The sequence below is a fragment of the Plecotus auritus genome (genome assembly GCF_963455305.1).
Source record: "Plecotus auritus genome assembly, chromosome: 7".
NCBI classification, from domain to species: domain Eukaryota; kingdom Metazoa; phylum Chordata; class Mammalia; order Chiroptera; family Vespertilionidae; genus Plecotus; species Plecotus auritus.
The window spans coordinates 147774013-147801717 of NC_137774.1; the positions used below are offsets into that span (position 1 = coordinate 147774013).

The 27705-nt window shown below is 45.9% G+C and overlaps 1 protein-coding gene across 1 annotated transcript; it reads left to right on the top strand.

Moving 5' to 3' along the window:
- The first annotated feature begins 882 nt into the window (after window positions 1-882).
- On the top strand, window positions 883-26077 carry CEP72 (centrosomal protein 72). The gene is made up of 12 exons (XM_080681450.1): window positions 883-988; window positions 2215-2342; window positions 6029-6221; window positions 8346-8454; window positions 10517-10695; window positions 12453-12665; window positions 14132-14409; window positions 15250-15373; window positions 16459-16655; window positions 20170-20296; window positions 24231-24342; window positions 25557-26077. The coding sequence occupies exons 1-12, from the start codon at window positions 907-909 to the stop codon at window positions 25714-25716; spliced, it is 1902 nt and encodes a 633-aa protein (XP_080537576.1). The 5' UTR covers window positions 883-906; the 3' UTR covers window positions 25717-26077.
- The last annotated feature ends 1628 nt before the right edge of the window (window positions 26078-27705 follow it).

A 27705-nucleotide genomic window follows, 5' to 3' on the forward strand; every position in this document is an offset into this window, starting at 1 on the left:
CTCTCCTGTCGAATTAATCGCTCTGCACAGGTGCCCAACGAGGCCTGGGTGCCAGGTTTGAGGTTCTGCTCTGCTTAGTATGGGGCACCCTGCATAACCCACCCTGCACCCCACCACCTGGGCTGTGACATGCCAGGGGACGTTACCAACAAGCTGTTTAAATCTGGGGTCAGGGGTAGCAGGGGCGCCCCCATATACCAGGAGGGGGGTAGGGAAAGGCACTCAGAGCGCAGGGTGGGTGGGGCAGATTCAGACCCGGAATGGGGTCTTCCCTAAATCCTGCAGATCTCAAAAGTTCCTCATGACACCCCATAAGGACCCAGAGGGACAGACACGCAATGAGCTTTCCGGGAGCGGGTGCCTGGCTAGAGCCGACCCCAGAAATCGCCGGGAAGTTGAGGACAGAGACGGAGGATGACTGGCCGCCACCGAGTGGCTACGGAGGGAGAGACCTACGACTCCACGTGCGGGGGTTCCGCCCAGGACGCCGGGGCAAGGCTGGGAGCCCGCAGAGTCCTGAGGTGGGGCGGGCCTCCAGGTAGAGCGGGTCCCTACGGGCAAGCGGTCTTTCCAAGGGAGGGCACCGCGCCCAGCAAGCGGCAGCATTCCAGGGGCATCGTAGGCAGAGCTGGCCGGGGTCGCCGCCCCGCGCCCTAAGAGGGGCTCCAACTCAACCCAACCCTGTGGCTGGTGGCCCGACCCACCCCCCTCCCCTCCTCCCAGAGGCCCAGCCATTTTCTCCACCCACTTTGGTCCTTGGCCACCCCTTTCCGCCGGGTTCCAGCTCCCGGCCACGCCCACTAGGAGGCCCCGCCCCATCTCGTCCTGACCACGCCCCCATGCCATCCCTAGCGGGGGCCTCAGCGGCCAAACAGCGCAGGCGCAGGCTCAGGTCCGTTTGAAAGCATGGCGCCGGCGGGCCCGCGGTTGGTGCTGAGTGAGGAGAAGATCTGGGAGAAGAGCGGCCTGTCGCCTCACCACGACCTGGGTGCGTGGCGGCGGGCAGGCCGGCTGGCGGGCGGGGGGCGCTGGCTGAGGGCGCAAGCTTCCCACCAGACGGTCAGGATCAGGCCAGAGAGGGCGGCACTAGGACCGAATGGTCACAGGCCAGGGTCGTGAGGGTTGGGGGTCCCCAGGGGCACGTGTGCAAAGGAGGGGGTGAGGGGTGGAGGGCTGGGTATGGGGGCCTGTGCGGGGAAGAGGTGGGATGTGGGGGTAGGTGGTTGGGGGTGAGGGGGGCCTAACTGTAATTGTAGATTTGTCTACTCCTTTCACTTCATGTGTTTTGAAGGTGTGCTATTTGTGGCAAACTATTTAGGATTTTTATGTCTTCTTGTTGGAGTGACTCTTGTAGCATAATACTTTGTGGAGACATCTTGCCCCGATAATTTTCTTTGTTGAGACATCCACTTTATCTGATATTAGTGTAGCCACTCCAGCTGTACTTTGGTGTTCGCAGGGCATATCTTTACCCATCTATTTACTATTTTATCTTTTAACCTACCTATATCATTTTATTTGAAATTAGTTTCTTGTAGATAGTGAATAGTTCATTCATTTTAATGCACTCTCACAATCTCTGTCTTTTATTGTGTGTTTAGACCATTTACACTTAATGTAATTATCAATATAGTAGGGCTTATGTATGCCATTTTATTATTTGTTTTCTGTTTGTTCTCTTTGTTTTTCTTGTGTTGTTCCCCTTTTCCTGCTTTCCCTGTGGTTTACTTGAATATTTTTAGTTTTCTATTTTGATTTGTCTTTTATATTTCTGAGCATATATATATATATATATATATATAATTATTTTTTTAAAATATATTTGTATTGACTTCAGAGAGGAAGCGGGGGGGGGGGGGGGGAGGGGAAGAGATAGAAACCTCTCTGGTGAGAGAGAGAGAATCATTGGTGAGAGAGAACCATTGATCAGCTGTCTCCTGTTTGCCTCACACTGGGGATCGAGCCCGCAACCTGGGTATGTGCCCTGATGGGAATTGAACTGTGACCTCCTGGTTCCTGGTCCATAGGTTGATGCTCACCCACTGAGCTATGCCAGCCGGGCTGAGCATATCTTTTTGTGTAGCGTCTTTAGTGGTGAACATAAGCTGAAACTTTATATGCAATTCTTGTTTTTGAGATTATGATATCTTGCTTTTATGATGATTTATTTTCAATTAAAAATAATGTTAAAATCTCACAATTTTCTTTTCTTAGCTGAACTTCAGTCATTATCTATTCCTGGAACTTATCAAGAAAAGATTACTCACCTAGGAAATTCTTTGATGAGTTTAACAGGTCTAAAATCTTTAGATCTCTCACGCAACTCCTTGGTTAGTCTGGAGGTAAGTTTTAGGTTTGTGTCGTCTTTTTTTTTTTTTTTAAGGAGGAAGTTGGGAGAGGTTGTTTTATTTTATTTTATTTTTAATCCCCAGCCGAGGATATGCTTAGAGAGAGGGGAAGAGAGAGAGAGAGAGAGAGAGAGAGAGAGAGAGAGAGAGAGAGAGAGAAACATCGATGTGAGAGAGACACATTGGTCAGTTGCCTTCCGAATGCTCCCCAACTGGGTATCAAACCTGCAATCCAGGTATGCTTTGACCGGGAATCGAACACACAACCTTTCGGTGCATGGGACGATGTTAAACCCATCTTTTTTAAAGGAAAATTTATTACTATTAGTAGCAGTGGAAACTATATTCATAATTAAAAATGCAATGTTTTATAAATATGTTTATAATACTGGTAAACTGTATACTTAAAAATGATTTAAGCGTGCAGTTGTTTTTCTTGTGTTTACAATGAACTAGATTTCTTAGGCATCACATTACATCTTTACTACTCTGCCAGCAAAAAGTTGTAACTCTCTGACGAAGACAGTTGTATCTTTAAAGGAATAAAATAAAACCCAGAAGACTTGTGTGTGTGTGCCCATCACTCTCCATCCCTCTGTCAGCTGTGTTTTTCTTCATCCACTTTCTGCACTGCACCTCTTTTTATAGTCTGCCTCTCGGTGGCTGCAGGCCTTTGAATGGCAGGGCCACTAGTGTAGTCTTGCTGCAGGGGGTCTGACCTAGCAGGGGCTCAGTCCTGATGAGTAAGTGAGAAGTTAACACAGGTGATGGCAAATGGTGTATATGGAGAGAGGGGTTCTTGCCTGAAAGAAAGGCAGCACATCACTGCCCTGGATCATGATACTCTCAGCGCCCCTGACATGGGGGTCAGGAGTCTGCTCAGAGTCAGAGGCGAGTTACAATCCAGGTTGCACCCAGTACTGGCTCATCTCTCAGCCTCCAATTCTCAGTTTTCTAATCTGTGAAATGAGAGCAGTAGTAGGGCTTACCCTGTAGGGTTGTGTGCAATGGGATGAAGTTATTTGAGTAAATCACTTAGCGTGGTACCTGCCAGCTGTCCTTAGTCACATCTGTTATGAACTTCCCTGAACTGTCATATCACTGTGTGCAAGACAGAAATTGATAGACAAGAACACATTTCATCTTTATGCTCTTCCTATAATATTATAAGTTCATTTGTTAAGTTGGTTGATCACTTCCTACTGGTGGCCCATTTTTCTGTGTGTTTTTTAAAATTTTTTTATGTTTTTTTTAAATAAATCTTTATTGTTCAGATTATTACAATTGTTCCTCTTTTTTCCCTCCCATAGCTCCCCTCCACCCAGTTCCCATCCTACCCTCTGCTCTTCCCCTCCCCCCACCCACCCACTGTCCTCATCCATAGGTGTACGATTTTTGTCCAGTCTCTTCCCACACTCCCCACACCCCTTTCCCCCCGAGAATTGTCAGTCCACTCCCTTTCTATGTCCCTGATTCTATTATATCCACCAGTTTATTCTGTTCATCAGATTTTTTATTCACTTGATTTTTAGATTCACTTGTTGATAGATATGTATTTGTTGTTCATAATTTTTATCTTTACCTTTTTCTTCTTCTTCCTCTTAAAGAATACCTTTCAGCATTTCATATAATACTGGTTTGATGGTGATGAACTTCTTTAGCTTTTTCTTATCTGTGAACCTCTTTATCTGACCTTCAATTCTGAATGATAGCTTTGCTGGGTAGAGTAATCTTGGTTGTAGGTTCTTGCTATTCATCACTTTGAATATTTCTTGCCACTCCCATCTGGCCTGCATAGTTTCTGTTGAGAAATCAGCTGACAATCGTATGGGTGCTCCCTTGTAGGTAACTAACTGTTTTTCTCTTGCTGCTTTTAATATTCTCTCTGTGTCTTTTGCTCTTGGCATTTTAATTATGATGTGTCTTGGTGTGGTCCTCTTTGGATTCCTCTTGTATGGGGTTCTGTGCACTTCCTGGACTTGTATTTCTTTCACCAGGTGGGGGAAGTTTTCTGTCATTATTTCTTCAAATAGGTTTTCAGTATCTTGCTCTCTCACTTTTTCTGGCACCCCCATAATCCGGATGTTGGTACGCTTGAAATTGTCCCAGAGGCTCCTTACACTATCTTCATATTTTTGGATCCTTTTTGCTTTTCCGGTTGAGTCTTTTTTGCTTCTTTGTATTTCAAATCTTTGACTTGATTCTTGCGATCCTCTAGTCTGCTATTGGATCTCTGTATATTATTTTTTATTTCAGTCAGTGTATGCTTAATTTCTAGTTGGTCCTTTTTCATATCCTTGAGGGTCTCACTAAATTTATCGGCCTTTTCTAGAAAATTCTTGAAAAACCTTATAACCATGGTTTTGAACTCTATATCCAGTCATTTGCTTTCCTCCATTCCTTTCATTTGTGACCTGTTTCTTTGTCTCCGCATTTTGGCTGCTTCCCTGAGTTGATAGAGTGGCTTTGTGTGCTAGGTGTCCTATAGGGCCCAGTGGCTCAGCCTCCCCAGTTACCTGAGGTGGACACTCTTGGTGCACCCCTTTGTGGGCTGTGTGCACAGTCTTTGTTGTAGTTAAGCCTTGATTGTTGTTGGTATCACTGGGAGGAATTGACCTCCAGGCCAGTTGGCTGTGAGGATCAGCTGTGTCTACGATGGGAGAACTTCTGTGCTGGAGACACCCTTATGAGACAAGACTTGCTTCAGTGGGGCTTTGGTGCTCACTGAGTCTGCCCCCTGAGTGTGTCCTCTATGGATTAGAGGAGTTGTAATCTGGATGGTCCTCCTCTGACCCCTGGGTACACTGGCTCTTGGATCTCCAAGGAGATGCTAATTTAGCCTCTGCCTGAGGCCACCCATCAGGAGCTACGGAGAGATCTGCAGATTCCTCTTCTTTGTTTGGGTTTTGGAGTGGCCCAGATAAGGCCCAGCTGTGAAGCAATGCAAGCTGCTGTGGGGCCTTGGGCCTTCTTTTGGATGTTCTGGGTCTCACTGACTCAGCTGCAGTTTGTTAGGTAAGTTTAGAGTTCAAGGACCAGACCATTCATATGCAAAAGCCTCTGCACTCAGCTTGGATGGGGCGGAGTCTCAGGGCGGAGCAAACAGCATTGGCTTCCCGTCAGCCCTGCCCTAAGAGGCCCCTGGGTCTCAGTGTCCCGCTGTAATCAAGCACCTCTGCGATAAAGCCGCCCTCGAGTTTTGCCCACTGCCAGACAGTCCAGTTTCTCCCCGTATGAGTCTGGGTCCCCAGAGTCTCGCCCGGAACTGGAGTTCAGAGCAGTTGGGAGCTTTTGTCTCCCTCTCGATAGAGAAAGCCAGCCGCACACTCAGTTGCCAGCCCTCTTCGTGCGTGCGCCTCCGTACTTCTGCCTTCCGCAGCTCCTCTGAGTCTCAGTGTGCTTTTCTTCTAGTTGTAGAATTTCCACTCATCCAGCCTTCCTGTGGTTCTGGATGATGTCTGTTTTATCTTTTATTTTTTCTTTTATCTTTTAGTTGTAGTTTTGAAAGTGTTGTGCGAGGCAGCAGTTCAGGTGTTTACCTATGCCGCCATCTTGGTTTCTCCCTGGCCTTCATCCTTTTTAAACTACGATAAAGACCACTCAGATGGCATCTTCCCCCTCTCTGTTTTTTTGGTTTTTTTTAAAGCGTAAACTCATTCAGCACTGTGTCCTGTTAACAGGGTATTCAGTACCTGGTTGCATTGGAAAGCCTCAATCTTTACTACAACTGCATTTCCTCGCTAGCAGAAGTGTTCCGGCTCCACTGCTTGACTGAGCTCACGGACGTGGACTTCCGACTAAACCCTGTGGTGAAGAATGAGTCTGATTACCGCCTCTTTGTTGTGCACATGCTCCCGAAGCTCAGGCAGCTGGGTAGGTGTGGTGTGCTCACACCCTTGCTCAGTAGAGCCCTGACTGGTGTTTGGTACTATCAGATCCATCGCACTGTTGATCTTCCTGAAAAGGGAAGTTATTTTATACTCTGATGGCATGAGTCCCTGTATTACAGAATGGGTCTTATAGGAAAGCCGCCTGGGAAGGTGACAGGGAGCCCCATGGCCAGAGATAATTGCCAGGAGACCAGGAGCACAGGCATGGGCTGGACTGCTCAGTCTCAGTCTGGCTTCGCTGTCTAGCTGTTTGACTGGGGCCTGTTCCTGAACTTCTGGTGCCCTGTTTCCATGCATGGCCCCTGGGCATCGTCTCAGGCTCAGGTGGACAGCTGGATTCTGCTGGCTTGGCATCTACCTGGAGAAATACAGGACTATAAGTTCATTGTGCCACACCCTCCCCCAGATGACCTGGATGAGAGAGGGTGTTCTGTTGGTAGGTACCGCCACCATTTAGGCTTATTAACCCATGTCTCTAAAAAAAATGGATCGCTGTGACAGCCTCACAGGCAGAGTTTGCAGGTTGCCAACTGGACAAGTCCTTTCGGGAGGATCACACCCAGGGAAGCCACATCAATGCCTTCCCACCTGCTTCACCACCCACCAGGAGGGGTCTTTGCCCTGAGCAGTGAGGCCATTGGCGATTCCGATGCTCCCTCACATCGCACTTCAAGGGGAGAGAGCTGGAGCATGAGTCCAGGATGCACTGACCATGCCAGTCATGGGGAAGGGAGGGAGGGGGCCTCAGACCCTTAGTCTTCTTGTGTGAAGGGTGGTGGTGAGTGCTGGGTAGCTGTGGTGCAGGAATATCTGATTGAAGGGTGTGGTCATGTGCCCCAGTGATCACAGCGTGTCCCTAATCCATTCACTTCACGGCGAGGCTGGGGATGCATTTGAGGCATCTCCATCTCCTGGGTTCTGACCTAATGACACCAAAGTGAGACCCACATTAGGCCAGCATTTGTCAGGGAAGACATTGCTCCACACCTGTCCCTGTGGTAAATACTAAGCTGCAGGCAGACCACTGCCACTGTCCTGTCACTTCCAGCTAGTGTCTGTAGAAACGCATGTTCTGCATCTCTTGGCTATGAGTGGATATATGCACATCTCAGCAGCACATGCGTGTCAGCTTATCCTCTAGTCCCCTCTGCACTGCCTGGGCCTCGGAGCAGGCCTGGGCTGTGGGTATGAATGACTGACCCCCAAAGGGTCAAACCTACTTAGAATTTCAATGTTTCATTTTAATTTTTAGATATTTTGGAGGAATAAGTGCTTCTGTTCTAACTTTTGACTTTAAGTAACTTATAAATAGTTGAATTGGGCTCTTTTTCAGAAGCATTACAATTCTTATTATGGGAAATTTTTGCAATCTTCAGTCTTAAATAATTTCTTTTGTCATAAAAGTTTTAGGTTCAAAATTGTATAATGTTTGTATAGAGAAGGGAAATGAGAGTCTTGCCACATGGGAAAGTTATCTTCAGACATGAAAAAGGAACATAATTGAAATTCAAAGTCATTGCAGGACTGGGAGTTGCTGAGTAGAGGCCTCAGGCCCAGAGCACACATGTGGGGACAGTTTACACTTATCTCTCTGTTTCCCAGTCCTGAGGATCTGAGGATCCAAACACACAGCTAAGATGTCTCCTCTCTTTAGTGTGTTCAGAAATCTCGCACCAGAGATTCTTAGTGTGCTCAGTGTGGTTCGAGAACCTCGTGCAGCACCCAAAATGTACATTGATAAGAGGGAGCCCCGAAGGAGATGCCTGTGTGTGAACTTGTCTGTGTATTTCTTTTCCTGGGGCAGTAGCCTGCCTCCAAAGCAGTGTCTGAAGAGTGAGCTTTGTGGGAGCAGAACAGTCCTCTTGGAATCAGCACTCAGCATCCCTGAGAAACCACGTGTAGCCACCAGAGCCCAGCACCCCTTTACTGGGTGTGCTCAGTGCTTATGGGGGACGCTGTGGCAGGGTCAGCCCCGAGGGGACAGAAGGTCCGGAACAAGTGGTGGCAGCTTGGTCATGTGTGGTGTGCTGCAGGGCGGTGATGGGGTGCCGGAAGGTGCACCTGCTCCATGGTGGTGTTTGCTAGTTTCTCTGGCATTTCTCCCTAGATGACCGTCCCGTGAGAGAGAGCGAGCGGAAAGCATCCCAGTTGCATTTTGCTTCAGAGGAATCACTCGACTCCACACAAAGCTTCCCAGCTGTTTGCAGAGTTGGAAGGTATGAACACGAGTGGTGTTCAGATGTGGAAAGAAGGTGCTCAGGCTTACCTATTCATAGAATGACTAGAAGATATAAAGCTCTGTATTAACTAACACATGTAAATGTTTTTGTGCTCTGAACGCCACTTAAAGGGCAGACATGCAGGAAAAGGGAAGCAAAAATGCCCGGATACCAGATGGGACTCAAGGAGACAGTGGGACAGAGTCTCTCTCTCTGTTGTCCACATTTTCTGTAAATTATTTTTAATGTTAAAATGTTTGTTAAACTAATACATGTAAATAAATAGCACAGAAGACTTGTGATGAGAAACAACAGTCCCCTTTCCCCACTGCCGGGCCCACTCCTCAGAGCAGCCACTTTCATTCACTTCTGTGATTGTCTCTGCTTCCTTCCTCATCCCCGGAAAATACAAATTAATTGCCATTTCTGGGTGTGCACACTTGAAGCAGGACCTGATAGCTGCCATAGCCCCTTCCCCACCCCGTGGTGACAGTTTGTGGGCTATGCCCTCCTGTATTCTCTGCTCAATGCCCTGTGGCCAGTGCTCAAGGCTCTGCTCTGGTGGGGCTGTGGGAGCATGTGCCCTTCCCCCTCCTGCCATCTGCAGCTTTATGTTTAATTTTAGATTGTCAGGGTTGATAGTATTTAAATGTCCTAAAGCCATAAAGAGTCTTCATGCTTTGTGTATGGGTTGATTCTAAAGGCAAAAGTCAATAAACTGTTTACGTTTCTTATAATGTGCTAGGATTATTCACTCCTTGTACATCATTTTGTTTTGTCTGAAGTTTTTAATAGTTTTTTTTTTCTTCTAGCATTATATGCCTTAGCTTATTTATAAATTCCTTAAATGTAAAGGTCAGCCAACTTTTTTTGTAAAGAGCTGGAGAGTGAATATTTTAATTTAATTTTATTTATTTATTTGAAAGTAATTTATGAAATTTTATTTCCATTTGCCACTTTTAGGGGAAGAATCAAATGATCTCTCCACCCTGACAAAAAGAATTCTTGCTTATTTATTTCCTTTTTTTTTTTTTAACACTTTATCATTTTTTATTACTGTTTATATACATTATATTATTTTAGTTTCAGGTATACATCCCAGTGATTAGACATTACATAACTTACTAAGTGATCATCCCAATAAATCTCACACCCATCTGACACCATACATAGTTATTCGAATATTATTGACTGTATTTCCTATGCTGTACTTTTTATCCCCATGACTATTCTATAATAACCAATTTGTACTTCTTAATCCCTTCACCTTTTCTTCCCTTCCCCTCCAACCCCCCTCCCATCTGGCAAGTGTCAAAATGTTCTCTGTATCTATGAGTCTGTTTCTTTTCTGCTTGTTTGTTTATTTTGTTTTTAGATTCAGTTGTTGATAGGTATGTATTTATTGCCGTTTTATTCATATTTTTTATCTGTTTAAAGAAAACCCTTTAACATTTCATATAATAATGGTTTGGTGATGATGAACTCCTTTAGCTTTTTCTTGTCTGGGAAGCTATTTGTCTTTTGATTCTAAATGATAGCTTTGCAGGGTAGAGTAATCTTGGTTGTAGGTTTTTGCTTTTCATCACTTTGAATATTTCTTGCCAATCTCTTTTGGCCTGCCTAGTTTCTTTTGAGAAATCAGCTCACAGTCTTGAGGGAGCTCCCTTGTAGGAGAGGGAGATCATCTTCTAAACCACCTCACATTTTTGTCACTTCATGTTAAAATAGAAATTTGGAACATCATATCCTTTAACTTCCTTGATCATATGATATGCTAGGAAAAGAGGAGCTTTCTGAACTTTTGTTCTTGAACAAACCGTAGTGGGACTCTGCACATACTGGATGGTGTGATGACATCACACACCCTTGCTTTCCATCACCAGTTGTCCTGCTGGGTCCCTCCTAGACCTCACTTTAGTAGAGGCACAAGAGCCATTTCCTGCAGTTACATCAACTGCTCTTCCCAAGAGCCCTGTGGCTGTGCTGGCAGCACATTCGTGTCCCCGCACAGGGTCTGCTCAGGTTGGAGCGACAGCACTGAGTTGGCTTTTCTTTGCAGACTGCACCACTCCAGAGTTAAGTGCACTGACCCCTCAGCCAAGAAGTGCTTAGTCATGGATGCGGATGACGAGGCAGTCCTGAACCTCATTGCCGAGTGTGAGTGGGACTTGAGCAACCCTCCTAGGAGTACAAGTTCCAGCCAGAAGGAGCAAGAGGATGACTTCCATAGTTCCCAAGGTACACTGCCCCACCCGAAGGCCCAGCGGGTCCAGCTTGCTCTGGGCACAGATGTACTTTTTAGGAAGCTTACTTTTAAATATAGAACCTTCATGAAGTCCTGTGTACTTATAAATATCAGTAATTTGGATTACAGAATTATAAAAGGAAAAGCCATGTATTTAAGTTGAGTATAGTCATATACTACATGGTGGTTTAAATTCTTCCTCAGATCAATTACAATTGTAGGGAAAAGGTAAAATGTCCAAGTGGGCAAGAAGGTAACATGTCCTGTGGCTAGTGGAACTGATGTCTGTGTCAGCCTCAAGGGGGTGTTCAGTTAGCATTAGGGAGCACTTAGAGCTCAGGCTCACGCGTTAGAACTTTAAACCTGGCAAGCTCATTGTGAAGGCTTCTAGTGCAGGCATGAAAGTCATTATTTTGCCAGGGACTCTTTCCCACTGGGACTTTAGCACCATTTCTTCTTCCATTATGAGTTTCTGAGAGCTTTTCATGAAGACGACAACAGGCTGAGGTATAAGTTTGGGCTGAAATCCCAGGATTCACCTGCTGGCACAAAAACATCTGCTCTTTGGGTATCCTTGCCAGCTCTTAGATGTTCAGTCTTTTTCATTCTGGCTGTTCTTCTGAGTAAATATTAATATTTAATTATGGTTTTAATTTGTATTTCAATAAAGTCCAGTTTATCAGTTTTTTCTTTATATGATTTGTGCTTTTTTTGTGCCCTGAAAAAAAAAAAATCTTTGTCTGTCCCATGCTCATGAAGATTTTCTCCTGTGGACGCGTACATGTCCTTTGGTTCCAGTGTTCAGGTCTGTGCTCCTCCACGCTTAAGAGTGGATTTGTGACCGTAGTGAGCGATGGGTCAGGTTGTCTCCCCCTCACTCCCACCCCATAGATCCAGTTGTGCTAATGCTATTTGTTGAAAATACTGTCTTTTGTCTCATTTAATAACCCTAGCACATTTGTTAATTCAGTTAACCTGAGTCTCTCTCTGGGTTCTGGATGCTGTTTTATCTGTCATCATGTCTGACTTTGTATCGATGCCACACTGTCTTTTTTTTTTTTTTTTTTTTAATATATTTTATTGATATTTTTACAGAGAGGAAGGGAGAGGGATAGAGAGCTGGAAACATCGATGAGAGAGAAACATCGATCAGCTGCCTCCTGCACACCTCCCGCTGGGGATGTGCCCGCAACCAATGTACGTGCCCTTGACCGGAATCGAATCCAGGACCCTTCAGTCCGCAGGCTGACGCTCTATCCACTGAGCCAAACCGGTTTCGGCGCCACACTGTCTTGACTCCTCAGCTGTATAGCGAGTGGTGGTTGGTCAGTGTCAGTCTTGCACCTGTTAACACTGTTTGAAGTGACTGCTAGACTCACTACAGGTTTAGCGGTTGCATTATTATTTTTTAAAAATATTTTATTGATTTTTTTACAGAGAGGGATAGAGAGTTAGAAACATTGATGAGAGAGAAACATCGATCAGCTGCCTCCTGCATACCCTCTACTGGGGATGTGCCCACAACCAACGTACATGCCCTTGACCAGAATGGAACCTGGGACCTTTCAGTCCATGGGCTGACGCTCTATCCACTGAGCCAAACCGGGTAGGGCAGCGGTTGCATTATTAACTCACTCAGTCATCTTTTTCTTATTTAATTGGTACACTTAATAGATATAACACACTGTCAGAAGCTTAAAGTGTAATTTTTAATGAACTAAAACTTTTTAAATGTTCTTTAATAAAATAGAATCCAGACATCTGTTGAGTCCTCACTTAGTCCAGCACCAGTGTGGGGACTCCATAAAGAAGGGCCATGAGAAGAGGAAAAGCAGCTCTAGAGGATGTTGTCCAGAAAAGAGGCTTCAGAACCAGTACTGTGGAGAGCTCCCGCCCCAGCAGGGAGACCAGCCCGAGGCCTGCTGCTCCTTCGGACATCATGTGCACTTTCTCCCACACCCAGGTAATCTCACGCAACAACTGCCATTGACTCCTTCTTAATCATGCCTATTTCTCCTATTCTCTTTCTTTCTTTGTTTGTGGAACTCTCTAAAATGTCTTAGGAAAGAACCTTATACATTGAAATTTAGAATACAACCACACTGGCCAGATGGTTCAGTTGGTTGGAGCGTCACCTCCTACACCAAAAGGTTGCAGGTACGATTCCCCATCGGAGTGCATGTGAGAGACAACTGATCGATGTTTCTTGCATTAATATTTCTCTCTCTCTCCTGCCCACCCCCACCCCTTCTCTCTTTTTTTCTCTCTCTTCCTTCTCTAAAAATCAATGGAAACATATCCTCGGGTAAGGATAAAAAATTTAGAATATTCATATTTCAGATTCCTAGTCTGTGAGTACTTCATTGCTTTTCTGTACACACACACCATACTTTTTCTCCCTCTCCCTCTCTCTCACTCACACACGTACAATTTCTTATAACTGCATGGGCCCAGGTTATGACAATAGCTGTATTTTAAAAAGTAAAGATGAAGAAAATGAGTAAGTTAATTGAGAGTGTTGTGTGCACACATGTGACAAAAATGTCAGAAAACTTCCCAATGTGAGTGAACCTAGCACCTTCCTGAGGCTTGTTCAGGTGAGTTCATGGTTCTTCGGCGTTGGGGTGGGTTGTGGTGATGACCTGCCCAAGTTGCCTGTGGCCACTGCAGAGCAGGGTGTGATGTTGAGTCCAGGTAACACACACCCCTATTATATTCTCTACTTTCATTGTCCTGTTCTTTCACCCTATATCCTGAGACTTCATAATGATGCTGTGGTGTATGGGTACACAGGACCTCCATTTCTGTTGACTGTCAGAATTCATCATTTCACCTCTGTTCACAAAGGTGCATGTGCTTGACCTTTAGACCTCTTTATTGACCTGTAGTCCTTGTGAATTCCCAGAGTGAACACAGAAAGGCTGCCACAGCAGAATAAGGAAGTTTCATATCTACATCATCCAGACCCCTAAAGTCAGCACTGACCACATTTGCTCTGTTGTACCCTTGTCCCCGCCCTGTGTGTGTGCATGTTTCTATGTGTGCATGTACATGTGTGCATGTATAGACGTATGTGTGTCCATATGTGTGTATGCACACACTATCTTTGTCAGCAGATGTGGGGCCGTGTCCCCTGAGGTAGGGAGGGTCCCAGGTGCTAAAGTTAACAGAATCTCCTAAAGGAACAAATTGTTGAGTCCTCTCTAATTTCCAAAATTTTCCTAATTTTTCCATCTTTGTTATACATAATTTTGGCAAGAAAACATATAATCATCGGTCACTTAATTTGTTAAAGTTATTACTTCAGTCTTGTTACTCTGATGGATTTCCCATATGTGCACACATGCATACACACACAGTGCATGCACAGGTACACCTGTGCCCAGAGAACTTGGTCTGATGAGGGTTGTGTTCTCCCCTCTGTTATAGACTGCATAGCCATTGAGAACTCAACCTCCTCTTCTCAGACGTCAAGTTTGTCAACACAAAAGGTGCTAAATCCTTTGCCTGGTCTTGAAAAGTACAGGAAGCGAAGAATGCCTGGAGGGAGATTCCAGGCCCCTGCAGACCAGGAGTGTCTCAGCTGCCTGGAGGAGAGTCTGAGCAGGCAGAATGGCTCCGAGAGCAGGAGCGAGAGGACCTGTTCTCACCTGGAGACGTCTGAGTCTGAAGAGCAGAGGCCCCACAGCACGAGTGGTGCCAGGGAGGTGAGCAGAGAGCTGAGGGTGCCTGGATGTTCTAGTTGAGGGGCTGATGTCTTTGGTAACACCGTGTCTTCTATTTTCAACATTAACTGTGATCCCAAGATAAATACAGCTCTTAAATGCATGTTTCATTGGTGTTTGTCACCTCTCTATTTTGTTTGAAATGTGCTTCCATGCATTGGGACCCGGACATGGCAGGCTGGCTTCCCGGCTGGTCACTGCAGGCTGTGGGTCAGAGTCTGCTTTTACAGAGGGCCTGGCTGTCATCTGTTCTTACATGCAGTCTCTCACTGTCTCACTGTCTGGATGAGGGAAGGAAGGAAAATGGGATGTGCGCAGGCCTTTCCTGTCTGCCAAGGGATAGCACCAGGGGCAGAGCTGTGTCGCAGATATGCATACTCGCTATGGGTTTGGGACTTTACAGGAGGGGGTGATGCCCAGGGCTCCCTCTCCTCTCGGCTCAGAGCTATGACCTCATGGTGGTCGTCCTTATGGAAAGGGCACGACCCGTGCTCCGCAGATAGAAGACAGAAATCTGTGTGACTGCACTGTGTCCACCCTGAAGACTTTGGCTCTGTACTCATGCCTGTCACCCTGGCCCAGTGTCCGGATTCAGCTTGTGATGGAGGTGTTTGTGCCGAACACTCACTGGGCTGGTCTCAGCCTCAGTTCTAGGCAGCAAGGAGCCAGGCCGTAGTGCTGCCATGCTGACCCGTTATAGGATATGGGCTGTCCTGCCCCTGGTGTGAACTTGGGCCAAGCAGTGCTCCCTTGGCATGTGGTGTTAGAAGCCTTGTGTTTCAGGAACTGAAAACCTATGTCATGGTTTTGTTTCTATTGCAGGTGTCTCCCAAACTGCTCTCAGCTGTGCCACCTGGGAAGGCCACCTCCCTAGAAACACTCCTCGACCTGGTGGACAGGTACTGGAGTGGCTGCAAGTCCCTGCATAGCAACGAGGTGTTCCTGGGTGAGTTGGGAAGGGACAGTCAGCTCATCAGTTCAGAGCCACGTGCAGGCCCACCCTTTGGGTAGCATTGTGTTAGTGGGTACTTGCTCTCCCGTGGGGTTCTGGGTTCCTCACATGCTGCACCCTCATCAGCTGTCACTGTGGCTGCTGCACTGCAGGGAGTACCCTGACAGTGTCCTCTCAGTAACTGGGGGCTCCCCTGAGGTATAGCTTTTGGTTTTCCCAGCCACTGGCTTTGGTGTTTGAGGAGATGCCTCGTTGCCTGGTTTTGTTGGAAGTGCCATTCACAGGTATTTGGTTCTCATGGCTTTGTTTTCATATGGGGATTTGGAGAGGTTAAAAAGCTGCTACTGTCTTCTTCAACCTGGCATTTGCCGAGATTTTGATGGAAAATAAATTTTTTTTTAAATAAATTTTGATGGAAATTAAATTCTGAGGTCCAGGAGGATGGCCCCTCCCCTGAGAGGACTTTGGTTTGCTTCCACCTGGTGCCTGGGTGCAAGAGCACATTGAGGACCCCGTCACCCAGAGTCAGAATGTGAAACAGGGTGCTGCATCCCCAGTGGGACATCTCTTTCCTCCTCAGTCTGCAGGGCGATGTTCAGTGTCCCAATGGGAGTGGGGACCTGCCAGCCCTCTCCTTCCTGAGAGACCCTGGGCCCTGCTTGAAGCTGCCATCCTAGCCACACCAGAGGCTCCTGAGCACTTCAGAATCAGGATGCCCCAAGAATGCTGATCCCATAAATCTACACCCTCTTGTTAGGATAGCAGCAGGGCTGTTGAAGAGAGTGTGGTGGGCTGCTAGGGCATTCAGCCCAATCTTCCTAGTTGTAGCCTTCTGCTGAGGGGTACCTTTTCTCTGGAACAAAACTTTTTTCTGCTCTTTTCTGCCTCTCATCCTTGACTGGATGTAAAACAGCCTGAGTGAAGGTAATGTTGATGGTACCCTAATCCCTTTGCAAGTCTCCATGCCTATCAGTGTTTTTAAGGCATGCAGTCTGTGTTATTCAAAATGTATTGAACATATTTTGTTTACACGTTCTTTTGGCATAAATGCAATAATAATACTTGATTTTTACTTCTAGCTCAGGCAAGACATATTTTGTCATCTGTTCAAGATTTTACAGCAACTCAGGACAGTTCGACAACTGCGAGTGAAGAAATTAACTACCTGACTCTTGAAAATAAATCTTTGCAAAATCACCTTGTTGAACAACAGCAGCAATATAGTGAGAAGATGAGTGAGGTTGTGTCGGAGCTCAACAGCACTCGGAAAGAGATGGTGAGCCACGCCCCTCGCATTTCCTTTTGTTCACAGATGGGGTGAAAACATTGTTTTGACTTCACAGAATGAGGGGGGATTCTTCACTTCCCCTTAGCTGCTATCGGGCTACAGCACTGGGGCTCCTCTTCCCCTCCAGGATCACAAACCCTCACCACAGGTTTCCCCACCTGGGGGAACTCTGGCCTGATTTTGTATCACTCCCAGACCCCACAGCAACAGCTATTTGCAGATGGAGGCATCGCCACTTCTCCCAGCTCTATCTCTTTTGACTGGTTGCCTTCTCTTCTGAGAAAGGGTTAGTGGGAGAGACAGAGAGAAGATGAAGCTGGGCTTAAAGTGGGGTTTTTGTGGCCCCATGTTCCCTGGCCCAGGTTCCCCAGACCTCTGATGAGAGAGGTTTCAGTTAGCTGTGTGATCCTAGGGTTCTTGCTCCTGTCCTGCTTGCAACAGCCACAGGACCCCAGGTGTCCTATTGGACTTGAGGGAATTTCCACCACCAGGTGGCACCAGAGGGCAACCAGTGCCAGCACAGCTGGGCCTGCTAGTTGAGCCTAAGACTTCCGGCTGTTAGGGATGCACTTGTCCTTTGTAACCTCACCATAAGACCATCACACATAAATGTCTACATTAAAAAAGAAGAAAGATCTCAAATGTACAACCTAAATTTAAACCTCATAGAACTAGAAAAAGAAAAACAAAGTAAACCCAAAGTTGACAGAAGGAAGAAAATAATAAAGATCAGAGCAGAAATAGAGAATAGAAAAGCAATAGAAAAAATCAACAAAACTCAGTTGGGTTTTTGAAAAAATATATATACAAAATCAACAAACCCTTAGCTAGACTAAGAAAAATAAGAGAGAAGAATCAAAATCAGAAATGAAAGAGGAGACATTACAATATGCCCCAGAAATAAGTAAAAATCAGAAAGGACTATTATGAATGGTTATATGCAAACACATTAAATAATCTAGAAGAAATGGATAAATCCTAGAAACATGCAACCTACCACGATTGTATCAAGAAGAAATAAAACCTGAACAGACCAATAACAAATAAGGAGATTGAGCAGTAATCAAAAAGCTCCCAAAGAAGAAAAGACCTGGGCCAGATGGCCTCACGGATGAGTTCTACCAAACATTGAAAGAAGAATCAATACTGAACCTTCTTAAACTCTTCCAAAAAATAGAAGTAGAGGTAACACTCTCAAACTCATTTTATGAAGCAGCATCACCTGATTTCAAAGCCAGACAGACACCACAAGAAAGGAAACTACAGGCCAGTATGTTTGATGAACACAGGTGTAAAAACCTCAATAAAATACTAGAGAACTGAATTCAGCATCACATCAAGAAGATTATTCACCATGATCAAATGGGATTTTCCCCGGAATGCAAGGCTGGTTCAACGTATGCAAATTAACATACCACATTAACAGATTGAAGGATAAAAACCACACAATCATCTCAATAGGTGTAGAAAAAGCACTTGACAAAGTTCAGCATTCATTCATGATTAAGAAAAATAACCTTTCAACAAAATAGGTAAAGAACATATGTATATACAACATTTATTCAGCCTATTTAAAAAAAGGAAATCCTGTCATTTGCAACAATATGGATGGACCTTGAGGTTAAGTGAAGTAAGTCAGGCAGAACAAACTGCATGATCTCACATATGGGATATTAAAAAGTTGGAGGGAAGCTACCTGCCCAGGTGGACCATAAAAGCCTGGGATCTGCCTGTACTCTTGCTGTGGCGACCATGGGGCCTTCCTGGAGGAGTTAAGGCTCGAGCATCTGTTCCCCTCAGCACCAGTGCTGTGGCTCCTATTGAAACACCCCTCACCAGGGAACATGGGAAGCACACCCCTCACCAGGGAACATGGGAAGCACACCCCTCACCAGGGAACATGGGAAGCACACCCCTCACCAGGGAACATGGGAAGGTGGGTGCTCCCTTGTAAGTTGGACTACCTCTTTTCCTGTCCTCTCTGAAGGACACAGGCCTCAGCCTGCTGACAGAGAAGATGCATGCTTATAGTCATGTGCCACACAACAACATTTCAGTCAATGCTAGACTGCACATATGACAGTGGTTCCATAAGATTATAATGGAGCTGAAAAGTTCTTATCACCTAGTGATGTCATAGCTGCCCTGACGTTGTAGCACAAAGGTTGTAAAAATCACCAGAGCTGTGGTGATATGGGAAACAGCTTTAACCAAGGTGTGCCTGAGGATGACATTAGGGAGCTCCTAAAGGTGTTGCTGTAGGACTGACTACTGAGGAGTTGTTGGAACAGGAACAGGAATGCATAGCTGAAGAAGAAACAAAAGAAAAAGAAACTGCAGAAGATAAAGAACCCCCAAGAAAATTCACAGTGAAGGGTTAAGCAGAAGCTTTTGCAGACCTCAACAAGCTCCTTAAAAGTTTAGAAAACATGGGCCTCAACACCAAAACTTTTTCATTAATAGAGCGAATGCTTGTGGTGCATTGTTTGCTTACAAGCAAATTATGATGAAAAAAGGAAGCAAGCTGAGCAAACCACCCTGGTCATATTTCTACAAAGAGTGATGTCCTCAAGTAGAGCCTCAGGCAGGTTCTTCAGGAGGTGTTCGAGAAGAAGGCATTGTTATAGGACATGACAGCTCCATGCCTGTTGTTGTCCCTACAGACCTTGTGGGACAAGATGTGGAGGTGGACGACAGTGATATTGGTGATCCTGACCGTGTGTGGGCCTAATGTGTGAGTTTGTGTCACAGTTTTTAACAAAAACAATTAAAAAGTAAAAAAAAAAAAAAACATTTTTTGCAAAAAGGTCTATCGAATAAGGATATAAAGAAAAAATATTTTATACAGCTGTACAGTGTGTTTGTGTTTTAAGCTACGTGTTATTACAAGAGTAAAAAGGTTAAAAATTTAAAGTTTATAAAGTAAAAAAGTTATAGTAAATTAAGGTTAATATACTATTGAAGGAAAAATTTTTTTGTAAATTAGTGTAGCCTAAGGTACTGTGTTTATAAAGTCTACAGTTGTGTACAATAATGTCTTAGGCCATCACTAACCACTCACTCACTGACTCACCACAGCAACTTCTAGTCCTGCAGGCTCAGTTCATGGTAAGTGCCCTACACATGCATACCATGTTTTCTCTTTTATACCGTATTTTTACTGGACCTTTTTTGTGTTTAGGTATGTTTATTCCCACAAATACTTAACATGTGTTACAGTTGCCTGCATTACAGTAACATGCTGTACAGGCTTGTAGCCAGTGTACAGTGGACTGTACCATCTAGGTTTGTGTACACAAAATGACAAAACAATGCATTTCTCAGAACATATCTCTGTTGTTATGTGACAAATGACTGTACAGCTTTTCACATTGTGATTCAGAATTCTGATATGTAAAAGGAAACTACTATCTGGTTATTTCAAAGGATTTTATTTAATTTTCTATATGCATCTCACTGAAGTTGATTTGTCATTTTAAAATGTATTGTTCTGTGACCTTAGGATGACTTGAGGCAACATTTAGACAGATCTTTGGAGGAGAATAGTAGCTTAAAGTCTCTCTTGTGCAGCATGAAAAGAGAAGTAAAAAATGCAGATGCTTCAGCTGCGTTAAATTTGCAGATCACTGGTGAGTTTATGGTTTGTTTGGGACCACTGCTTGGTGAAATGTACGTGTTTAAACACTCATGAAACCTATTTTAAACTAGAGGCCCGGTGCACAAAATTCGTGCATGGGGGCGGGGGTCCCTCAGCCCAGCCTGCACCCTCTCCAATCTGGGACCCCACTGGGATCGGGCCTAAACGGACAGTTGGACATCCCTCTCACAATCCAGGACTGCTGGCTCCCAACTGCTCGCCTGCTTCCCTTCCTGATTGCCCCTAACCACTTCTGCCTGCCAGCCTGAAAACCCCCTAACCACTCCCCTGCCAGCCTGATTGATGCCTAACTGCTCCCCTGCCAGCCTGTTTGCCCCTAACTGCCTTCCCCTGCAGGCCTGGTCAACCCTAACTGCCCTCCCCTGCAGGCCTGGTACCCTCCAACTGCTCTCCCCTGCAGGCCTGGGTCCCCCACAACTGCCCTTCCCTGCAGGCCCGGTCACCCCCAACTTCCCTCCTCTGCTGGCCTGGTCACCCCTAACTGCCCTTCCCTGTAGGCTTGATTGCCCCCAACTGCCCTCCCTTGCAGGCCTGGTCCCTCCCAACTGCCTCCCCTGCTGGCCATCTTGTGGTGGCCATCTTGTGTCCACAGGGGGGCAGGATCTTTGACCACATGGGGGCAGCCATCTTGTGTTGGAGTGCTGGTCAATCTGCATATTACTCTTATTAGATAGGATTTATTAGATAGGCTAGAGGCCTGGTGCATGGGTGGGGGCCAGCTGGTTTGCCCTGAAGGGTGTCCCAGATCAGGGTGGGGGTTCCCTTGGGGTATGGGGTGGCCTGGGCGAGGGGCCTGTGGTGGTTTGCAGGCCAGCCACACCCCCCGGCAACCCAAGCAGAGGCCGTGGGATCTGGGATTTATTTATCTTCTACAATTGAAACTTTGTAGCCTGGAGTGGAGCCAAGCCTTCTGCTCACTCCGTGGCGGCAGCCATTTCTGTTGGGATTTATGTATCTTCTATAATTGAAACTTTGTAGCCTTAAGTGGAGGCCAAAGCAGGCCAGGGCTGCAGAAGCTTGGCTTCCTCCATCGCCATGGGCAACCCTAGCCTCCTGCTCTCTCCAGCTCTGTGGCTGCCACCATTTCTGTTGGGCTTTATTTATCTTCTATAATTGAAATTTTGTAACTTTGAGTGGAGGCCTGGGCCTGCAAGGGCAGGTGGAAAGCTTGGCTTCCTCCATTGCCAGGGAAACCCAAGCCTCCCTCCTGCTGTCTGTGGCTGCAGCCATCTTGGTTGGGTTTATTTGCATATTCCCTCCTGATTGGCTGGTGGGCGTGGCTGGTGGATGTGGCGGAGGTACGGTCAATTTGCATAGTACTCTTTTATTAGATAGGATTATTACCAGAATTCAGAACCAGCAAATAATGTAAAATAGGTATTAGAGCCCACACCCTTGGTTGGTCTGAGTTGCTTTGGCTCATGAATGATGCGCATGCTTGCCCATGGCACGCTCAGGTGTATATGGAAAGAGAGCTGTGCCTGAGGGAGAGGCGCCTCCCCTGTGGGCTCCGACAGGTCCTCACTGCTCAGTCCTTTGACTCCTTAGGAGCTCAGGGATCATCCCATGGATGTGGCGCCATGGACCATGGTGCCAGCCTGTCTGCCCCTGGCATGTGCAGGATACTAGCCTTCTGCTCAGCCTTATCTGTTCCCAGCAGGCGCAGTGGCCTTTCTCCTTGATCACTGTACCTTCCAGACCCAGATAATTTTCATTTTCCTCTCTTCACTTCTTTGATTCTGTTTTGCCATTTTACAAAAGTCCACTCTCAGTATCTCAGGTTCAGATACTGGGCTTTAGAATGAGGAGGTGTTGGTGGTATCTGTTTTCCATGGTAACTTTCTCTGGATGAAATGGGGTCTCTTGAAAGTTTTAATTTCACTGAAGAAGGACAGGTTGAGCATCTTTTCCCATTCTCACCTCTCAGGGATCCAAAAGCTTTTATTTAAAGATCCAGATAGTAACTATTTCAAGGCCTTACGTGTGGCCTCTGTCCCAAGTACTTACTGTGGCCTTTGTCACATGAATGCAGCCACAGAGAGTTGCCCTGGTCTGTCCTTGCCCATTGTGTTTATTGGGTTAATTTATTGAGTGGTAAGAGTTGTTTATAGTCTTCTCTTTTTTTAATTCTTTTTAAAGAACAGTTTATTGATTTTTAGAGAAAGAGGAAGGGAGAGGGAGAGAAACATCAATGCAAGAGCGCAATATGGATCAGCTGCCTCTTGCATGCCCCCCACCAAGGATAGAGTCCACAATCCTGGCATGTGCCCTTGACCAGGAATCTAACCAGCAGCCTCCTGGTGCCCTGGACGATGCCCAACTAACTGAGCCACACTGCCTAGGGCTGAATTTTTATTTTAAAACTTACCCCTTTGTATCTTCTGTTTCTTTGAGATGTCATTGGCATGTTCACTGCTCTTGGGTTCCTTCTAGTTCAGCCTTCCTTTTGCCTTCTTGCCTGAGCTCAGCCACCTCCTTTCTAACGTTGTCTGATTCTGAATTTAGTTCATTCTGAAACCGTTGTGGTTTTTATCTGTTCTGGGTGTGGCTTTTGTTGTGCTCATGCCATAACTTGTGTGGGGTTTGACCTCAGTACATCTCTATTGTTCATTGTCAAGTGAAGTCTGTTCTAAATTTCTAGAAGGAGCAGGGCAGACGGCTTCTCTAACTTCACAAATAAATATGGTAGCCTCCTTTGCCCTGGACCCCTCATCATCTGTTTCTCTACAGAATGGCCCTGTTCTAGAAGGGACTAGGCAGGTCAGCCCCAAGGGGTCATGGGGTGCTCCAGCCCCTTCAGACTACACAGGACACCTCCCACTCCACCCGAGTTCATCTCATTTGAAGAGACTGAACCCCCTCATGCCAGCCCTGTTCCCTAGTTAGCCTACAAGGATTTCCCAGGAAAACGGGATGCTTGGAGGTGCTCTGTCCTCAGGTCAGCTTCCCCACTGCTGAGTGCTGCACCCACACAGACATGGATACCATGCAGAACCGTGGCTGCCTTGTTAGGGGTCTTGAGGCTACCTTATCACCAAGTGCTATAATGTTGTCTGTGGGGTTCTGGTATTGTCATCTAGTTACTCTTGGTGTCAACTAGTGTAGGGTTCTGAGCTCTGACCCATGCCACCACTGCCCTCTTCCCAGAGGCTCATCATGCCCTCTAGGGAGGTTTGGGTGGACACAGATTCTGAGTAGGGTTTTCTTGTCCAAGTGCAGGAGGACGCCCTCCATTGCTGGGGTGATCATTGTGAGAAGGATCCACTGTCAGTGTTGGCATCCCTTTGCCCATTACCTTCCCATGCTGGCTTTCTTAGTGTCAGTCGTGTGGTTTGGCAGTGGCATGTCTGCATGTGGAGTTATTTGTATCCTGGTTATCCTCCGTTTGGATTTAGGAGCCCATAAATAGTAAATTTCTCCCCCACCCCCTCCTGCCTTGAGAAGGAAACCCAGAGAGAGGCAACACCCTATAGATGGACTATAGGCACAGGCTCTGTCATTGCTGGACATGGGACCTGTGGCCACAGAGGTCTTCTAATCACTGCCAGTTGCTTCTCCTGAAAGCCTCAGGTCCTTCCCTTGCCAGAGCTTGATGCTCTGGAAAAGAGGCCCTGAGGCCCACCTCTGTCATCACTTGGCCCTCCACACAGGCGAGGGTTCCTCAGGGATATCGCAGGGCAGATCCCTGCAACTTCAGCCCCGAGGAGGGAGCCAGAACTGGGTCCTTGGGGTAGACATGGTTGAATGTGTTCACCCCTGTCTTTGAGTTCCTTACAAAAATTGATCTTTTCTAAGCTATATTCTTTTTCTTGTGTCCCAGGTCCAGTTTAAACTCTAGAATTGTTTTAATGTTCCAAATGTATAAATGAATTTCACTAAATAATACTACTTATTTTCTTTATCAGGGCTTCAAACAAATGTGAAGAGGCTCTCGGGTGAAATTGTGGAATTGAAGCAGCACCTTGAACATTACGACAAGGTCCAGGAGCTCACGCAGATGCTGCAGGAGAGCCACAGGTGCGGGCCGGGAGGGGAGTGGGGCGTGGAGCCGAGGCAAGGGAGGGTCCAGGAGCTCACACAGATGCTGCAGGAGAGCCACAGGTTTCGGGGGGGGGGGGGGGAGGGGAGTGCTGTGGAGCTGAGCAGTGGAGGGTGCAGGAGCAGCAGCTGCTGGTGGCCAGTGTTCTGGGCCCGCATGTGTTGCTGTGCTGACTTGGCACTTCCATGAGCTTTTCTTTCTGCTGCAGTATTCTTAGAGGTGAGGGGCATGTGAGTGATGGTGAGTGATGATGCGGGTGTGTGTTCCCTGAGAGGTGGGACTGAACTGAGACTAGATGGAGCAGCAGAAGGAAGGAAATGAGACACAGTCACGGTACAGGGAAGTGGCAGGCAAGGCAAGATCACTCCCTGGAGCCCTACGGCCCATCTGTGGCAGGTCACAAGGTATTGGCACCATGGGATTAATGTGGACAAGGCAGGGTGCAGAGCCTGTAAGTGCAGTGGAGTGGGGTTCACAAGGAGGTGTCCACTCTGAGCCTCCGCCTGGTCAGTGGCTGTTTCTGTGGTCCAAGCAAACAGGGCTGCCACCTGCATGGGGGTTGTCAGTGGGGAGACCTGTATGGAGAAAATGGCCCTGCTTTCGCCCATTTCTTGTGATGCCACAAATGTGCTTGAGTCATTGCTGACCAAGTGAGTAGGGAACTTTGGCAAAATATAGCACCACTTTCTTTCTGAAGTCCCCTCTATAATTAAAAATGGTTAACAATATTTAAAAATGAGGACTTTCCAATTATATATTACACTGTTACAATGTCAGGATTTTTTAACGGGTCCTTTATATTTGACTGGGAATTAGAAATACTTCAGTGTTGAGTCTTTCCTAGAATTAGAACATTTTTGCTGGCCATAGACTGTGACAAGTCTTTTCAATAAACCATGCATGGCCAGAGCATTGAGGGATCCATCTATTCATGCTGAGTTGGATCCATTCCATGGATGCCGCCAGTGCTTGCAGGGCAGTGATGGCTGAGGGGTTGAGTCAGACCTGGCCCCACCTGGTCTGGAGGCAAGGGGCAGATGGGTAGCCGCCAGGAGAGATCAGGAGGGGACAGGTTTGAGGGGACATGGCTGGGGCATGTGGGGTCAACAGGCAGGCTTGGCCAGGTGAGAGAGGATGCTGCTGGAGAGGACAGCAGCAGAGCCGGGACATGGCTGCCCTGTGTTCTCTTCAGTTCCCTGGTCAGCACCAATGAGCACCTCCTGCAGGAGCTGGGCCAGGTGCGGGCTCAGCACAGGGCCGAGGTGGAGCAGCTGCACTGGAGCTACAAGGAGCTCAAGAAGACCATGGCCCTGTTCCCAGTCAGCAGCACCCGCCTCAGTGGCTGCTCCTAACCCTGACCTTCCTAGTTGTGTGGCGTGCACGTGTGTTTTCTTTACCTGGTGTACTTGTATGAGAGTTGTTTCTTCTGTTTGCAGTTATCTTGTGAGTTCTGAAATATATTCAGGGCCCACAGCTCAGTTTGCTAAAATATTCTAAAAAGACAGGATTAATCCAGGCCCTTCACATGTTTTGAGACAAAACACACTGACATATTTTAAGACAAAACATTATTAATTTTTCATCAAATGTCTTAAGATAAAGAAAATCTTGTGTTTTTCTTCCTACTGTCAAAGAGAACTATGTATGATGATTAAAGAAAAAAATTTATTGTATAATAAGCAGTTCTTATTTAATAAATGAATACATTGTTCTAAAAAGTGGCTCTTCATAAATTATAACTGATTTTTATCATTGAATTCTTTCGTAAAACAAGCTATGTACCATGGTTGGTGAGCAGAAAAAAAGTAAGTTCTGGGACTTAATAAAAGTAATATTTATAGTGTGGGAAACATAAAAAATAAAAATGTTTTGTGATATTAACATCCTACAGTAAAAATATCTACCCAAGCTCTGATTCTCTTTTTGCTTACTGTGTATTTCTGAAAATTAGGTCATAACAAGGCATAATATTAGATTTTTTAGTTTGAAAACTTTATATCTTATGTAATATTCGTTTCTTTGATAAAACAAAGTAATTTTTTAGAACAATGTTTAATTGAGGAAGAAGAACGGGCCTCGGAGAAGATGCTGTGTGTAGCTATGTGGGTCAGGACTCTCTGGGGAAGTCAGAGGGGCATCAGGTCTCCCCCATAGAGGGGTCTCTGGGCTTCAGGTGTCCTTCCATTCACCTGTCTGTCTGGTCACGGTTGTGTCCAGAGGCATCAGTTTTTATACTTAGCCAGAAAATGTGTTATACCAAAAGTATGGGGGTGGAATTTCTTGTCATCAGATCATTTTTAAACTTATTTATTGTTAATGTGGTTAATTACAAAATTTGCTAATGTAAAAATCACCTTGAATTTCTGGAGTAAGCACAACTTAGTAATGATGGGTTTTCTTTTATAGATACATTGTTATATTTAGTTTGTTAATATTTTGTTTAAGATTTTATACACCGTTTAATGTTTAACTTTGGGTAATTTAAATTCTCTGTTCCTCGATTTCTTCATTTGTAAAATGGGGTAATACTGGTGCCTGCCTTATAGGTTGCTGTGAAGATTAAATGATTTATTATAAATAAGGTTCTAGGACAGTACTGACACATAATAAGCATGATGTAATTGTGTGGTGGGCCACTCTGGTACTTCCTGTCCCTCATGACATTGCCAGCTATGTCACAAGATCAAGAAGCCTGTTTCTCTTCTGCTGAAGAGACCTCTACTTGACCTCAGTTGGACTTCTTGTGAGTGAGAAATAACTTTGTTGTGTCTAGTCACTAAGATTTGGGAGGTTTTCCACTATAGTTGGTAGTTATTTACCTTAAAATATAGGACTTGCAGGCTTTCCGTTTCTTCAGTTAGTTTTCATAAATTATGAATCTCTAGGAATTTGTTTCATTGCCTAATTTTCAAAATTTTTGGCATAATACTCAATCTTTTAATATCGTTTTAATAGCTTCAGCATTTGAAGTGTGTCCCCATGGCAGAGATGTAGAGGCAGTTGTGTCCCTTCAAGTAAGACCTTACCATGCTTGTAAGAGATGACCGCCAACTGCTGGTGGCCTGGGCTCTGCCTCAGCTTTCATCTGTGGGGCCTGGCCCTCCTGCCACGGGGATCATCTGCCATGGGGATCGCCTCCAGAGACCCTGTTGGGCTGGTGAGACTTTGTCAAGTCTTCATCATGGCCTGGAGGGTTCCCTGCTCTTGTGTCCTCCCAGTAAGATGCCAACTGCTCAGCATCTGCTTCCTATGCCCAACGCCCACTCCCCTCGGTCGTCATCTCATTGGTTGTTTGAATTTTATTTCTTCATTAATCCATCAGAAGTTGGTTGAGTTGATCA